The following is a 16,284-nucleotide window of genomic DNA, read 5'->3' as shown; positions in this document are numbered from 1 at the left end:
TATAAGAAAATAATATTATTGACCAATACAAAAGTGGAAAATGAAATATTTATCATAAAACTCAATATTTGACAGTTATGTTTCCAATAATTAATTAGAAGCCCTACACCATTTTCTTATAAATTTCATCATATTTCGTTACTTAATTTCATCGAGCAAGAATCAACTTACAACAAATCATATCTAGGATATCTAATCCGTTTCTTTGTCATATTTGAAAAAACACAAGTATATTCATCATGTCCATTAAGAATGTGTACTTTATTCTAGTGAGTATATGCATTGCATCCTCCGTTAATGCTCAGTTACCGCAGTTTCCATTTCCGCTTCCATTTCAACCAAGTCCTGACACACCAGGATTTCCGTTTCCGCTTCCATTTCAACCAACTCCCGGTGGTATGCCAGGAATTCCTGATATGAGCAAATGTTGGTCAACATTTATGGATATGCCTGGATGCTTTGCAGAGATCAGACAATCTATTACCACCGGAAAATTTGGTAGTATAGGTCCCGCTTGTTGTAAAGCTTTTTTAGATGCTGAAGCCAACTGCACACACCATCTTCCATTCAACCCGTTTTTCCCTCCTATGGTAAAGGAGCAATGCTCTCGAACTGCTGGTCCTCCAATAACATTGTAGGATTAAGGATTAGCTATGTGCTAATTCTTAAGTATTTCATATATTCTAATAATATATATTATTATATTTATAGAATCATACAAGTTAAGTAACATATATTGAAAAATTTGCTAATCTTAAAACATGTCACAATATTTGGTTGATGAATAAATCACTGGTCCTTTTATGATCTTATTTATCACACATTATACATTTCCTAAAGTTGGTTCTTTTTTATATCAGCTATCAATACTTGTTTTTTTATGTCAAATGAGTTTCAAATAGTGATGAATACAAAATTAATAATATTTATGCATATAAACATACACATCTATACTATTAAAACATAATCTATATTAGGATTCTTCCTTCAGTTTTTTTCAATTATTTACGATGAAATACCATTGCTATATTAATTAGTATTAATAAATAAATATTCTAAAATCTAGCTCAAAAAAGATTTAAACAACATATTTAAATGTCACCAACCTTAAATAAATCATTGATCATATATTTGGCCCTTACTGACCTGATTCGAACAAATCTATAGTTGCTACAATAAGCGAGGATTCCATAACAATATACTAGGTGATTTTCCTGTGTTCATGCACGGATATGAATATTTATAAAGTAAATTTACTGTAATAACTAATTGCTATTTAATTTTAATTTAAAATTAATTTATAATTTGCATGCATAATTTTTATTAATAATACTATATTACTTTAATTAGACATATTATTTTAGATATATTATATCTTGTCGGTTTTGTTATTTTTATAGTCAATTTAGTTATCATTTAAGTATATTGGGTTACATCTTTCAATCTGAATTCAACTATAATATTTTTTATTTTAAATATATTAACATTATGATTAATTTTTTATTTTCATTTATGTTGGTTGTTGTCTTAGATATGTAAATATATCCGAGGAAGATTATGTATAATTAAGATTTATATTGCTTAGAATGAAATAAAAACAAACTAAAGTACCTGATTCAAAATTAAATAAATTAATATAATGATAATACTCTACAATATCATGCATAAATAATTTATTTTACAAAAGCACTAAATTGTAGCAGTTGGTTAATATTTATTTTCATCTGTAAATATGTTTTGAGCATCATATAATTTACATTTACAAAAATAAATTATTATTATTATAAAATTATATATTCTTATTGTAGTTAATAATATGATTTTAGACATAAATTGGATTAGTCGAGTCACTCGTGTTGTGAGTATATTTAATTACATATATTCTTTCAAATTCATACCGAACTATAACTATTTTTATTATAATTAAGTGAAATCAAATTAATTTTATTTATCGTTTAAATGTGCATGTATTTTCATAATATTTATCACTGATTTAAAAAAAAAACTTTTAGAAGAAGAAGTGAAGAGCAGTAAAAAGTTACATATATAAGTAACTAATACATTTTGGAAGCTTATCAACACATATTAATCTTTCAAATAATTAAAATATTTTATAAATTATAAATAATTTTATGCTTTAGATTTATTAAATGATAAACTGAAATTTAATTTAAATAATCTTAAAAATGAAAATTTAGATTCTCTTTGGTATTTTGATTATGGTTATATTAAGTTCCACAAACATAAAAACATAAAATTTAAAAGCAAATTTAATATTAAAAAAAATTAATAATGATTAAATATAATATATCTACCTAGTTAAAATAAATAGTGTTATGTTATTTTAAAATGTTTTGTAATTATTTGGTCAATAGATGTTTATTCTTAATTTTTTTTTAATATCTCTTAACAATATGCAGTTTAAAAAAATTGTGTGACTATATTTTAGAAATCATATTATATAAACAAATATGATTTATAAAAACAATTTTTCTGTAATTTAAAGATATTATAGTCAAATAAATATATTAAAAATAAATAAAACATTTAAATAATACTAATTAATTATAAACTATTCTTAGTCAATCAAACATATATCCGTTTATGTTAGTTAATTATTTTATGTAATCATGTAAGAAAATAGTTAGATATATAAAAAATATTTCAATTACTTTGAAAATTATAAATTCTGTATTGTTTAAAATTATGTTTTAAAAGAATATATATTTTTCATCTAAGAAAATATAGATATAAAGAAATATTTTATTACTTCAAAAGTGTATTTTATGTTATTTAAAAATATTTCTAAATGGAAATTTTCTGTTTTGTGAACTTTCCTTTTCAATGAAATCATATTATATACATATATTTTCGTTTTAAAATTTGTTTCTTAAACTTTATAAATTTTTCCTTTTTATAATATATGTTATTTGGAAAATTTTAAAAAGAAAACTAAATAAAAATTCAATAACAGTATTTAAATATAATATTTTAATTTATTAAGGGTATCAGTGTAATCAACCATCGTGAGAAGTAACGTGAGCGTGACACATAGGAAACTGACTTCTCAAATAATATTATAGAGATAGCAATATCTTTAATGTTCATTATTAATCAATGAATATATTTGGACACGAACATCTAAATTATTTTATATTCTCATATTTTAATTTAAAAAAAAAATATTATAACACTACAAAACTTCAAATTATTTTAAACATGATTAAAACAAGATTGTATTATATAGTCCGTAAGCAAACCTGGTATATATAGATGTATATATATATATATATATGGTATTCATTTTTGTAAAAAACAGTTCACATATAAGCATAAATAAACATTTAATTATACTAGGAGAAAAGCTAAATACATAATCTTGTATTATTAAATAAATTAAACATATAATCTTATATATTTTAATTTGGATCTATTTGAATTTCAGATTTTTAGGCTTGGAGATTTAAACCATATTTCAGAAAGTTTTTTTTACAAAAAGTAGAATTTATTTTTCTTTCAGAATTAGCATTATATTTCCAATTTCATTTATTTTCATATTATTTTTTCAATTTAAAAAAAAAACTTAACCATAATAATAATAACTAATTTTATGTTTCCGTAATCTAAATTTTAATTTTCAGTTATTTAGTATTATATATAGATCCAGTTTTTATTTAAAAATAATTTAAATACAACAATTGAAAGTTTTAGTTTTCTATATAATTAGAAATTTAAAAAATAATTAGATAAATTTTTCTTTATTTATTGTTCTAACCAGATGATTTCCCATATTCATAACACATGTATAAATATTTACAAAATAAATACTTTATAGTAATATATATATATATTCAATAGTTGATATATGAGTTATTTATATATTTTAATAGTTTTGCTAAAAATAAATATTTATATAGAAAATTTTAGATAAATGATGATATAGGAGTTAAAAAGCCATACTTTCATGAATTTACACAAATTGGATTCAAGCAAAAACAAATGTAATAGTGGATGATGGAACTGTGATTGGAGGATATCAATCATCAATAGGGGTTGTTCCTGTGAGGAGTTTGAGGAGCAGAGCGAGGAGGATTGAGCAGAGGCTGAAGAGCCTTCACCACTATGCTCATGTTTGGCCTGAAGTCTGCCTCGAATTGCACACATAGCGCAGCTACTGCAGCCAGCTGAGATCCATAACGAGTCACAAGATAGACAAAACCATAATCAGACTCGTAAAAAAAAAACCACACATCAGTACTTAAGGTTCTATTGTCAGAAGAAGGGACTTGTATTACCATGATAGAGAAGCAGTTTCTAAGTCATGTCCTAACGTCAACCTTGTCTATTAAAAGGTTATGGGGGGAGAACTTACCTTGGCAACAGCTTTGGGAGGATATTCTCCGTTTAGTCTTGCATCAACGCACTGCTCCACCTTGTCTTCACTCAGTTTAGGGGTTGCCTGAGACCACACAAACACGTTTTTCATATAATAATGATTGGCTGTAGACACATTCCTCTTTTTTTTTTTTGGTCTTACTACAACATTCTCTAACCAATATGAGTAAAACAAAAAAGGAATTAAGCATTACCCATGTGACGAGACTCTGCTGTCCTCGTGGTAAGGTATGATCAACTGGTTTACGACCTGTGAGGAGCTCTAGCAGAACAACACCAAAACTATAGACATCACTCTTTGTGCTCAATGTTCCTGTCATTGCATACCTGTAATGCATAATTCAATAAGGAAGACTCAAGTTTGGTCAATTAGAAGATAAGAGGAAGCAAGAGCAAAGTGCTTACTCTGGAGCATGATAGCCAAAGGTTCCCAGGACACGAGTCGAGTGAAGGCGAGCAGCCATGTCAGGGGCTTGGTTAGACAGATCAAAATCAGCAATCTTAGCAACATCATCCTCAAACAGAAGCACATTGCTGGATTTGATGTCTCTGTGGATAACATGAGGGTTTGCCTTCTCGTGCAAGTACTCCAGCCCTCTAGCCGCACCAACAGCGATTTTAACTCTCTGGTTCCACGACAGAACAGGACCTGGCTGTGCTCCTTTCACACCTTTTCTACCTGTCACACCAACCAACAAAAGTCACTTCATAACCTTTAAACTCAAATTGTTTTTTTTTTTACATTAGTAACTTTTACCGTGAAGAATATCATGAAGAGATCCATTAGAGGCAAATTCATAAGCAAGAACATGATAGAACCATATTTTATAAACTACGGATTACTGAATATTGTAAATAATAAAAATGATAATACTATACCAAAGAGTAAGAAAATGATGATACAACTGCAGAGGCGAGATATTATCTCTTTCCTTAACTCAAAATACGTCCCGTAGTGCGACGGTTCGATAACGTAATGAGTCCCAGGATACAACTGCAAACAATCTTCTGAATTTGCGTCACTCTATCAGAAGCCTGGCGAAACTGGTTTTGTGTTGTACTCTCAGACACAAGAAATAAAAAATACTAACATGACTATTCAATATAGGAGATTGTGGTTTTTCTTTTGGTATTTGATGTGTCTTACTTTCTATCATGCTAACAAGCCATTTATATAGAAAAATAATGAGAAGCACAAGTTTCATTTTCAACATAAAAATGAAACATCCATGGTGCACTAATGGAGACTTTATTTCTTGTCATTATTATGTGAATTCATTTCACATTTTGACCAAGAAAATAAAGAGTATAATTATTATTATTTGACTCATTCAAACAAAATAATATACTTTAAATGGATTTCTTTTTTATATTTTATCAATATAAAAGATCACATATATTTGGTTTATAAGATTAAGTTAATGAACATGAAGTCCAACTAACAAATCAAAACCCAAATCCAAATATCTAATGTATATATTTGTAACTTTATACAAGTTTCTCAAATCACACACATTAGACCTCCATTTCTCATTCACACTAACTCTATTTTTAGCATATGAATACATTGCTAAAAAAATAGTTCCAACAATCCCCCACATGAATAGAAATGCTTCTAAACACTAGACGATTTGACAGACTTGACTTCCTAGACAAGACTCGACAAGACTCAACTAAGGACTTTTGAGAGTACAAACGAGAAATTCACTGCATGATGAGTTGGTAGCAATTTTTCAGCCTTGAACCAGTCATTGTTAATAGCTATCGGATTTACTCGGCCAGGAGGTGGCCATGATGTCTTGAACCTCCCGGGCTTTGGTGTAAACCTAGACAATAGCCAAAACACAGTTTCATTCTCTCACAAAACCAATTTCTCTATTGTGTTCATTTTGGCCGTGAACATTCCTGGTAATCATGAGTGAACTTTAGAGAATATAGCCATTTTATTCTCCTAGAAACGGCCCCATTTCACACCCACAAGGTGATTTGCCATTAGTTTTGTTTAGAGGAGTATCATGTACTACTCCATTCATATCTCAAAACAATTGGCACAAATCATTAAAAGCAAATGCTTATCCTCTATTCCTTACATGTAGCACTGTTTAATCATCCTAGGAACTGGGTATAGACCGAAGTCTTACAGTGCTTTGGGCAGATTTAGTTTGACTTAGTTGTCTCCTTGAACCTATTTCTTGGGATCTCCAATCTGATAAGTAGAGTTACCGCCAAACCTCATCTTAGTTCATAGGCTAAACCCATTCCTCTTGATGATATTACAATTTAATCTCATGACACACCTTTAATAACAGGATCCTAGGTTGTCATCACAGTGAACATAATCTCTTGAGATTAGTCGAGATCAATTGTGTAATGATTTTTGTCATCTTTTTTTTTCCAAGATACAATCAACCATTATACATAAAACTCAGTGCATAACACTAGTTTTTTTTAATCATATTTTGATAACTATCACAAAGTTCATTTGGCCTCTTGCCAACGACTTTATATGGTAAGCAAAGCTTCCCCCACATTTCTTGAGATAGCTCAAAATCATGCATATTTACATTTAACATCTCTTAAGAGCTTAGAAGGTTAATCTACAACTCCTTTAGATTTAAATGAATAATAAAAACAATTTTGAAAATGTATTTCATTCTTAGAAATTCACATTTTAGATACAACTATTTTCATAGTTTTCTCAAGTTGATTTATAAATCTAACTTGTATATGCTTTGAATTTTTCCAAAACATATTTTGCTTTTAGCAAATATACATATCATTATATGATATTGTTTCTACCATCAAGACCACCATTTCCTATGGTTATTCTCAAACATATTGACTTTAGAAACTACAATACAAATGTCAGTTTCAGTCATATTGGTTTGAAAATTCACATTGGTTTTGCATGGTCAACCTTTTTAAAATGTGCATTAAAGCATTCACGAAAAACAAATGTTTTGATCAATATAAACAAACATTTTATTTCTTATGGCAAATGATTTATATGTGGCAGACCTCTCCCAAATTTTATTTGGGGCATCGACTCACAAAATCTATTTCCATCTATACAATTTGATCTCAAAAGATCAAAAATGTTGTTCATAAATATGTTTTCACCATATTTTTTTAAACTTGACTCTTTTTTGTTTTCTCATGGTCATCCATGTGCTTAATAATTAAATTAAGTTACACCATAAAGAGAAAATCTGTCACAATGAAACAGAAAACGTTAGGCATTCTTGATAATTAAATCAAATAAATTTGTCTTTAACCAAGTCAAAGCATTAACATGCACTATGACTAAAAACGTTTTATTCTAGTCACATTTTTGACTAATATTAAAAAAATGATTGTAACCACTGGATCCATCAATTAATGATTTTAATCTCCATAGAAATCATCAACAAAAAATAATCTGATGGAATGAACAGATTCTTTATCACCATGAAATCTCCAATTCCTGTTTTCATGACAAAACACTTCACAAAATAATCAGTTTTGTTAGTATAATAATACAAACAAAAAATTTACTAGAAAGATTATTTTGAAATAGTCTTATTCCCAAAGATCAATCAACTTGTTCTTACAAAAAAAAAACACTTTTTACAATAATCAGTCCGGTTAGTGCAAAGCAATAAACGGATATTTTGAGTTAAGACTGATAGAACCGTATTTTATAAACTACGGATTACTGAATATTGTAAATAATAAAAATGATAATACTATACCAAAGAGTAAGAAAATGATGATACAACTGCAGAGGCGAGATATTATCTCTTTCCTTAACTCAAAATACGTCCCGTAGTGCGACGGTTCGATAACGTAATGAGTCCCAGGATACAACTGCAAACAATCTTCTGAATTTGCGTCACTCTATCAGAAGCCTGGCGAAACTGGTTTTGTGTTGTACTCTCAGACACAAGAAATAAAAAATACTAACATGACTATTCAATATAGGAGATTGTGGTTTTTCTTTTGGTATTTGATGTGTCTTACTTTCTATCATGCTAACAAGCCATTTATATAGAAAAATAATGAGAAGCACAAGTTTCATTTTCAACATAAAAATGAAACATCCATGGTGCACTAATGGAGACTTTATTTCTTGTCATTATTATGTGAATTCATTTCACATTTTGACCAAGAAAATAAAGAGTATAATTATTATTATTTGACTCATTCAAACAAAATAATATACTTTAAATGGATTTCTTTTTTATATTTTATCAATATAAAAGATCACATATATTTGGTTTATAAGATTAAGTTAATGAACATGAAGTCCAACTAACAAATCAAAACCCAAATCCAAATATCTAATGTATATATTTGTAACTTTATACAAGTTTCTCAAATCACACACATTAGACCTCCATTTCTCATTCACACTAACTCTATTTTTAGCATATGAATACATTGCTAAAAAAATAGTTCCAACAGAACACGGAGCGGGCCATCAACACAATATCCCAGAAGCGCAACAACATTGTCTTGTCTCAATCTCGAAACCATTGATACCTGTTTAAAGACCGTTTTAATGTCAGTAACAAAGTGATACTCCCTCCATTTTTACATATCCTAGATTTTTCACACATATTAATAAAACATATTAAATCTCATTTATATATGCATAATTTTTTTTGATTATTTTTTTCCTATAATTTTAAGCCAATAAAAATCCAATAAATGTAATTAAGTTTTTGAAAGTTTGAAATTAGTAAATAAAACATACATTGAAAATGTAAAAAATGAAAAAATAGATTGTTTTGAAACAAAAAAAAATCTCTAGAATATGTAACTATGAAACGGAGGGAGTAATACTGCAATGTTTCATCACTTAATAGCATATATACCTGGGCGAGAAACTCTTGATCAGGTTGTTTACTGGAATCAAGTTTCTTAATAGCAGCTGCCTTTCCGTTTTTAAGAACACCGTAAAACACTCTTCCATAAGAGCCTTCACCAATCAAGGACTTTGAACCATAGTTATCGGTTAGATCTTTCAGTTCATCAGCTGGAATGGCAGGCACAGAGATAGGCTGCATCTGAACGACTGGTGAGTTCTTGGGTGGATCTGTCTTTTGATGGTGACCATTGAGACCTTAGAAACAAACAGTTTAAAAAAAGGTTCATAAACTTAGCCGGTAGCTAAAAGGATGGACACTAAGAGAACTAAATGGGTAAAAGCTAAGATACCATCTCTGTTAAACACTGGCTTTGGTCCGGTTTCAGAAACTCTACGAAAATCCTCACCACCACCAAAACAGCCAAAGCAGCTCATTACGCTTTTCTCTTACCCAAACTTACAAGAACTGTTATAACACAACACGTCAGTAATGGTTTTACAGACAAAACAAGATCTGAGGTAGAATCGGTAAACGAAAAACAAAAAAAAAAGTTCGTCTTTTTTTTTTTACATACTAAAAATATTTCAAAGGAATATATAAATGTTCAGACACAGTCTCAGAGAAAAGATTTTCAGACAGTTTAGTATGGTTTAAACAGCAACATAAGACAGACTTATCGGAAAATCAAACGGAAACAGATTTTTCACAAAAACAGATAATAAAAAAAAAAAAAAAAAAGCACAATCATTTCTTCTCCATGAACAGAGTTTCATCATAAAACCCCCCAGACATTTGGTGAACCTAAGGTCAACGATCTGTAACCCGTGAAATGGATTTCAAACTGAAAAATAAACCCCTGTTTACAAATTTAACCTTAGGGAGAAATAATACGATCACGACCATAAAAGTAAATAAATACCCAGAAAGGGAAATTCACTAGAGTTGCTCAGAAGAAAGAAAGCATTTACCTTTTTTTCAAAAACAATATCACAGAAGACAAAAGAGACGAGAGGAGAAGAAGAAGAAGCTCTTGGAGGATGTTTGCTATCTTCTTGTTTGTAAAGCCTTACGCTTAAGAGGACAAAGACTTTTCTTCCCGGCGGAATTTTTTTTACAGTTGATGGATTTGTAATATGGTGCGCACGATAGCTTCTTCCCTCGCCTGCAAACTTCCATTATTTTACTTTTTCGTGTTTACAGGTGGTCTAAAGTCTTCTTCTTCTACTAATTAATTAGCCAATTTGGTTTTGTAATTTAATTGTTTCCACAGTTTCATATTATTACAAAACTTTCGATTTTTTCGGTTAAATGTATATATTTTACATAATTGTATAAAATTGTTTGTTTGAACTTTGTAATAAAAGCATAGAGAAATTCATTTTCTAATGTTTAAATAGTGGATCATATCATATAACATAATCACATAATTTTTAAGTTCGTTTTGGTACAATAGTAATTGTTTGTTTACCTACTAGGCTAAATTTGTGAGCGAAAACCCAAAAAGACGGCTTATATATACTATTATGGATAGTAGTACTATTATATTGTTATGGTGGAATATAATAAAGTTATAGGTTATACATAGGTCAAGATGTAAAGCAAATGGAGGGAAGAAGAAAAAGAGAGAGAAAGTGAGAAAGAGAGAGAAAGTGAATCTCAGATTGGGTCCGGCGAGCGGCCGGTGCGTGAGCGTCCGTGCCGTCGTCGGAGCCCCTTGTGTAACCATAAAAAAGTAGGGTCTCAGCTTCTTTCACGTCTCCTCCTCCTTCCGCCTTGCCTGAGCTCTGGAACAAGTCTCCGCTGGCGGTTCTAACCCTGGAGTCAAGGCGCGGTTGTGTTGAAGACTGGCGTGGTGAAGCTTCTCGTTAGCTAGTTTGCTTTTTTTTGTCTCCGAGAGGCGGAGGTTCCTAAAACTTCGTCGCCATCGGCTTTTATTTCCGGGAGATGGTGGATTCGTCAACCCCATCGTCGTCGGTCTTGTCACCGGAAGGTAGAGACTTCTTCAGTCTTGCGTTGCCGGTTGTAGTGGATCCGGTTCCTTGGATTGTGGTGGAGGTCTTCTTTGGCTCGTAGGTGGTTTCATTGGTTCTCGATTTCTTACGCTCTAGGGTTTGGATAGGTTCAGTCGGACAAGCTCTCGTTTGGATCGATGTAGCTCTTCGGGTAAGAAGATGAAGCGTTGAAGAAAAAGATTGGTTTCGTCGGAGGCTTGCCGGTCCTCTGAATTCCGACGGAACGAGATGTGCGATGGAGAAGCTCCGGTGACGGCTCCGGTTGGTGTCGGTTGAGTTGAGACGGAAGAGACGCGTGGTGCACCGACGATGAAGATCAATACACGTGTCCGATCTCCTCAACGTCTCGACATGCTGAAGTCGGCCTGGTTTCTTCGGGTTTGGGTAAACCGGGATTGGTTTAGTTGTGGTTTGTTGTTGGGTTCATGTTGCTTAGACCTGGATGTATGGGCTTGGAACATGTAACTGGGCTTGGTCCGTTTGATAATTAATATTAAAAACTTTGACGGAAAAAAAAAAGATGTAAAGCAAATGTCTTTTGACAATCAAAGCCAAAGGTGATTGTGTTCTTGTGTTATTTGGTCGTCGGTCTCCAAGTCAACAACCAATCTCTAAGCTTTCGCGTCTGTCTCACCTCAATTCACAGTTTCACACCATTTTTTCTTCTTTTTAGTTCAAAATCTTATGCACACGGCTTGTATATATTTATTTGTGATTTTCAGCATTTGTTTAATATTATTTCTACATGTAAATAAATGTGTGTAACAAAATACAAGCATAGTATTCTTTTGCGTAATGTTAAATTAAATCTAATAAAAGAGTGTGTGAGGAATTTTGGAATTCTTTCACCATTCAAACCAACGTCATTACACAAACTTAAAACTAAAACAGTATAGTTGATCAAAAAAAAAAAACTAAAACAGTATAGTAAACAACACAAAACCAAATCCAACAAGAATTGACGATAATCCGGCTAACCCGAGTTGTGTTTGTTTATAAGTTAATACCCATAGGGGCCGTAGGCCATGCAGTAGTAAAATTTTGGGTCCATTCAATAAACCCATTATTTCTGATTTTCTTTTTCCGTGAGTAAGCCCAGAGGTCAGGCTAGCAACTGTCAGCTAAATAGGCCCCTTATTAACTGATTTAGGGCCTTAATTGTTGGTCCGTTATGTCGATATTTGGGGACCAATCAATGCAATTGTTTTGAAAGATACAATACTACTTTCATAACAATTATCATTTTGATATTTTTCATACAAATAAAAAACAACTAAAATATATTTCTGTTCTTAATAATTTTATTTATTTAATCAATAATGTTTGAGATAAGTTAATATTTATACAATACACATTTTACAATTTTAATACTAAATTTAAAATAAATACAAATTGTATTAAAAATTTAAAGTGATTAGGAGTATGTTTTAGTAGTTAATTTTATATATATCGAAAGTATGGATCATGTAATCTCATTTTTAGACTATATATCTAACATGTACTCCCTCTATTACATAATAAGTGTTATTCTAGTTTTTTTTTTGTTACATAAAAATATTATTTTACAGTTTCAATGCAAATTATATTTACTTTTAGATGAAAATTAATTGTAAACTACATTGATTTTACAAATAATTTTATTTGTCTCAAATACTATTTGCCAGAAAGCTTTCATTAATAACAATTTACATATATTTCCGTCAATTTTTTTTAATTTGTGTGAAAAAAAAAATCAGAAACAGAAGGAGTACATGTTTGTGATTAAGTGTATCTATTTCCGAGCTCAACTAAAACAACTCACAAACGAAAAGCTAAAAATGTTCACAAATGAATACCAGTGTGCGATCTCACAGAACTGGAAAATAGACAAAGATTATTAGCAGGCGTAACTGTTCAATTTTTTTCCTTTTCGGAACGGAAAAGAACGACCAGTGGGTCTTATTCGACACCTTAGGCTTAGCCGAACACTAACAAAGAGATAAATGAAAAAAATGAAGAATTCTATGTTGTCTTTTGCCGGTGGCGAGTGGACCCATCACTAAAGAAACAGCCTGTGTGTGTAATGAAATGTATCTTTCACTCCCAACATGTCCCCTCCGGTTTCCCGGTGATTAATTACTTTCCCGTTCTCACTCACCGACACAACCCCCTTCTCTTAACTCCATGATTTACGATAGCATTTATTTCTAACTCATTTCATAATTTTCATCAAAATTCACATGCTTCAAAAGTATTATACCATAAGAGATATTTGTTTTATTTAAATACATTATATTTTTGTATTAGTATTATTCTATCCTTTCTTGTAAGATTAATGTTTAAGATTTTTTATTTATGTTTTCTGAAAAAATATTAGTTAATATAACAAATTGTAAATTTCAAAGTTTAATTTAAACTAATTGTATAGTTATTGATTTAATCACTCGAAATTATAGTCAAAAAAACAATATTTTAAATATATGTGAAAATATGAAAAGTTATTAATATCAAACCAACATAGATTTCGACTTTAACCATGATTCTAGATCTTCACTAGATGCTGTCTAACTGTACAAGTTGTACTTGGACGCGGTGGTCCAGTTAAGCAGATCCAACGGTTCTGATTAGCTTCTTTTCATGGATCTAACTTAAACCGTCAGATATCTAGATCTCATCTTCTCTGTGTGAATGAACGTAGCTGAAATTACGATCTTACACCACCTCACTCCTTGCTCTGCTCTCGTATATATAAACCTTCGACGCTCTTCCTTCACCTTCGTACTACTACCACCTCTCTCATTCTCCCTTCATTAGGTACGTTCTCACGTTCCTACTTCACTCTATCTCTCTCGAGTTCTTGATTTAGATTCCAAATAGTGATAATTTTTTTTGTATACTCTGTTTTTTTTTAATCAGACGTATAAAAAAAATGGAATCGTTTTTGTTCACCTCCGAGTCAGTCAACGAGGGACATCCCGACAAGCTCTGCGACCAGATCTCCGACGCTATCCTCGACGCATGTCTCGAGCAAGACCCAGAGAGTAAAGTCGCTTGCGAGACGTGCACAAAGACCAACATGGTCATGGTCTTCGGCGAGATCACCACCAAGGCTAACGTCGACTACGAAGCGATCGTCCGCAAAACATGCCGAGAGATCGGTTTCGTCTCCGACGACGTCGGCCTGGACGCCGACAACTGCAAGGTCCTCGTCAACATCGAGCAGCAGAGCCCCGACATCGCGCAAGGCGTCCACGGACACCTCACCAAGAAACCCGAGGAGGTCGGAGCTGGTGACCAAGGTCACATGTTCGGTTACGCGACCGACGAGACGCCCGAGCTTATGCCTCTCAGCCACGTCCTCGCGACCAAGCTCGGAGCGAAGCTTACCGAGGTTCGTAAGAACGGGACTTGCTCGTGGCTGAGACCTGACGGTAAGACTCAAGTCACGGTTGAGTACTTGAACGAGAACGGAGCTATGGTCCCCGTCCGCGTCCACACAGTTCTGATCTCGACGCAGCATGATGAGACCGTGACGAACGAGGAGATCGCGGCTGATCTCAAGGAGCATGTGATCAACCCGGTGATCCCGGAGAAGTACCTTGACGATAACACTATCTTCCATCTCAACCCTTCTGGTCGTTTCGTGATCGGTGGTCCTCACGGTGACGCTGGTCTCACGGGACGTAAGATCATCATCGATACTTACGGTGGTTGGGGTGCTCACGGAGGTGGTGCTTTCTCTGGGAAGGACCCGACCAAGGTTGACAGGAGTGGGGCCTACATCGTGAGGCAGGCTGCTAAGAGTATTGTGGCGAGTGGGCTCGCGAGGAGGTGCATTGTTCAGGTGTCTTACGCCATTGGTGTCCCTGAGCCTTTGTCTGTGTTTGTGGACAGCTATGGAACCGGGAAGATTCCAGACAAGGAGATTCTGGAGATTGTGAAGGAGAGTTTTGATTTCAGGCCGGGGATGATATCTATTAACTTGGATTTGAAGAGAGGTGGTAATGGTAGGTTCTTGAAGACTGCTGCTTATGGTCATTTTGGAAGGGATGATGCTGATTTCACCTGGGAGGTTGTGAAGCCACTCAAGTCTGATAAGGTCCAAGCTTGAAAACCTGAACCAGTCTCAGGTTTAGCTTCTGCTTCACGTCTCTCCGGATTCTGAGTTCTTCTTTGTACTTTAGTTTTCCATAATTTAAGTTGGGTTTACTATTCTTCTTTGAAGAAAAAAAAATCTGAGCTATTGGGAATTTATATTATTTATTATTATATTTTATTGTTGTGATAAGAAAAGTTATAAATTTATATTTTACTAGGAAAACCCCGCCCTACGGGCGGGCGAATAAATAAAAACTAATAAATCAAACTTTTTTCAACTCAGATTATATTATAGTGGATATATTGTATTTTCATCAAGTAATACATGGAAATTATTTGTTGGTTAGAATTGTGTTTCGATCTCATTATGCATGCATTAATTTTCTGAGTATTTTGTGTGTTTACCGACCTTTATTTCAAAGAAAATTAAAATACATATAAATTAGAAAAAAATATTATACTCAATTGTAACCTTTTTAGAACTTTTATTTTTGGCCAAAACAACTTTTAGAACTTAAATTGATTTTTATATCAAAAAGAATACTTGTTATGATAAGCAGTTAATTAAGGTTCAATTATTGGATTCAAAAGTTACATATTTTAGAGGTCATTCTATGCTGAACCTATTTGTTTTCTTTATTATTTCATTATGAAAGAAAACCAAGTTGAGAAGAAACAAAGAAAGTTAGAGTGAGAGTTGCAATCAAGACATGCTGAACCTATGTGCTTGACGACGGGTTTAATTGGAGATTGTATAGGAAGAATAGGTAGTGAAGAACAGTCCAAATGCCAGGTAAGCAACTAAAATTTCTCAACTTTGAATTACATCTATATTTTTTTTCATCTTCTAAAGTTCAACGTTGAAATTGAAATGCACCATACCACTGGCTAATTCGTTTTAAATAATTATATAGTTCGTGTATGACATTGTATTCAAGTCAGTTTGTTGT

At 32.2% G+C, this 16,284-nt stretch overlaps 3 protein-coding genes across 6 annotated transcripts; 2 read left to right on the top strand and 1 right to left on the bottom strand.

The window, feature by feature from the left end:
- Positions 1-239: 239 nt before the first annotated feature.
- Positions 240-638, top strand: LOC108807683 (uncharacterized). The gene has a single exon (XM_018579941.1). It carries the CDS (start codon positions 240-242, stop codon positions 636-638), a length of 399 nt encoding a protein of 132 aa, XP_018435443.1.
- A 3,252-nt stretch (positions 639-3,890) lies between these two features.
- LOC130495465 (receptor-like cytoplasmic kinase 1) lies at positions 3,891-10,456 on the bottom strand. 3 transcript variants are annotated; one of them, XM_056986858.1, is made up of 9 exons: positions 10,316-10,456; positions 9,595-9,710; positions 9,252-9,499; positions 8,843-8,916; positions 5,153-5,205; positions 4,801-5,074; positions 4,590-4,722; positions 4,373-4,459; positions 3,891-4,184 (listed from the first exon to the last, which is right to left on the bottom strand). In XM_056986858.1, exons 2-9 carry the CDS (start codon positions 9,677-9,679, stop codon positions 4,044-4,046), a joined length of 1,095 nt encoding a protein of 364 aa, XP_056842838.1. In that variant the 5' UTR covers positions 9,680-9,710; positions 10,316-10,456; the 3' UTR covers positions 3,891-4,043. The 3 variants fall into 3 exon arrangements, with proteins under 3 accessions (XP_056842838.1, XP_056842837.1, XP_056842836.1); XM_056986857.1 differs by having other exon boundaries at positions 10,165-10,413; XM_056986856.1 differs by having other exon boundaries at positions 10,214-10,413.
- Positions 10,457-13,929: 3,473 nt separating this feature from the next.
- On the top strand, positions 13,930-16,236 carry LOC108808970 (S-adenosylmethionine synthase 2). 2 transcript variants are annotated; one of them, XM_018581079.2, is made up of 2 exons: positions 13,930-14,050; positions 14,153-15,626. In XM_018581079.2, exon 2 carries the CDS (start codon positions 14,166-14,168, stop codon positions 15,345-15,347), a length of 1,182 nt encoding a protein of 393 aa, XP_018436581.1. In that variant the 5' UTR covers positions 13,930-14,050; positions 14,153-14,165; the 3' UTR covers positions 15,348-15,626. The 2 variants fall into 2 exon arrangements, with proteins under 2 accessions (XP_018436581.1, XP_056843548.1); XM_056987568.1 differs by adding an exon at positions 15,991-16,236 and having other exon boundaries at positions 14,007-15,366.
- Positions 16,237-16,284: the final 48 nt, after the last annotated feature.

This window comes from Raphanus sativus, chromosome 6, assembly GCF_000801105.2.
Source record: "Raphanus sativus cultivar WK10039 chromosome 6, ASM80110v3, whole genome shotgun sequence".
In the NCBI taxonomy this organism is placed as follows: domain Eukaryota; kingdom Viridiplantae; phylum Streptophyta; class Magnoliopsida; order Brassicales; family Brassicaceae; genus Raphanus; species Raphanus sativus.
Note: the sequence above shows the minus strand (reverse complement) of the source record. Positions and strands in the feature narration are given on the sequence as shown.

What these genes read in the sequence shown, in the direction of transcription:
- LOC108807683 (XM_018579941.1), top strand. Translation starts at nt 240, where the DNA reads ATGTCCATTAAGAATGTGTACTTTATTCTAGTGAGTATATGCATTGCA.
- LOC130495465 (XM_056986858.1), bottom strand. Translation starts at nt 9,679, where the DNA reads ATGAGCTGCTTTGGCTGTTTTGGTGGTGGTGAGGATTTTCGTAGAGTT. An exon ending in GCCAGTGTTTAACAGAGATG is followed by an intron (nt 9,500 to 9,594) that starts GTATCTTAGCTT and finishes TTTGTTTCTAAG; the next exon opens with GTCTCAATGGTCACCATCAA. An exon ending in TCTTCATGATATTCTTCACG is followed by an intron (nt 5,075 to 5,152) that starts GTAAAAGTTACT and finishes TTGGTGTGACAG; the next exon opens with GTAGAAAAGGTGTGAAAGGA.
- LOC108808970 (XM_056987568.1), top strand. Translation starts at nt 14,166, where the DNA reads ATGGAATCGTTTTTGTTCACCTCCGAGTCAGTCAACGAGGGACATCCC.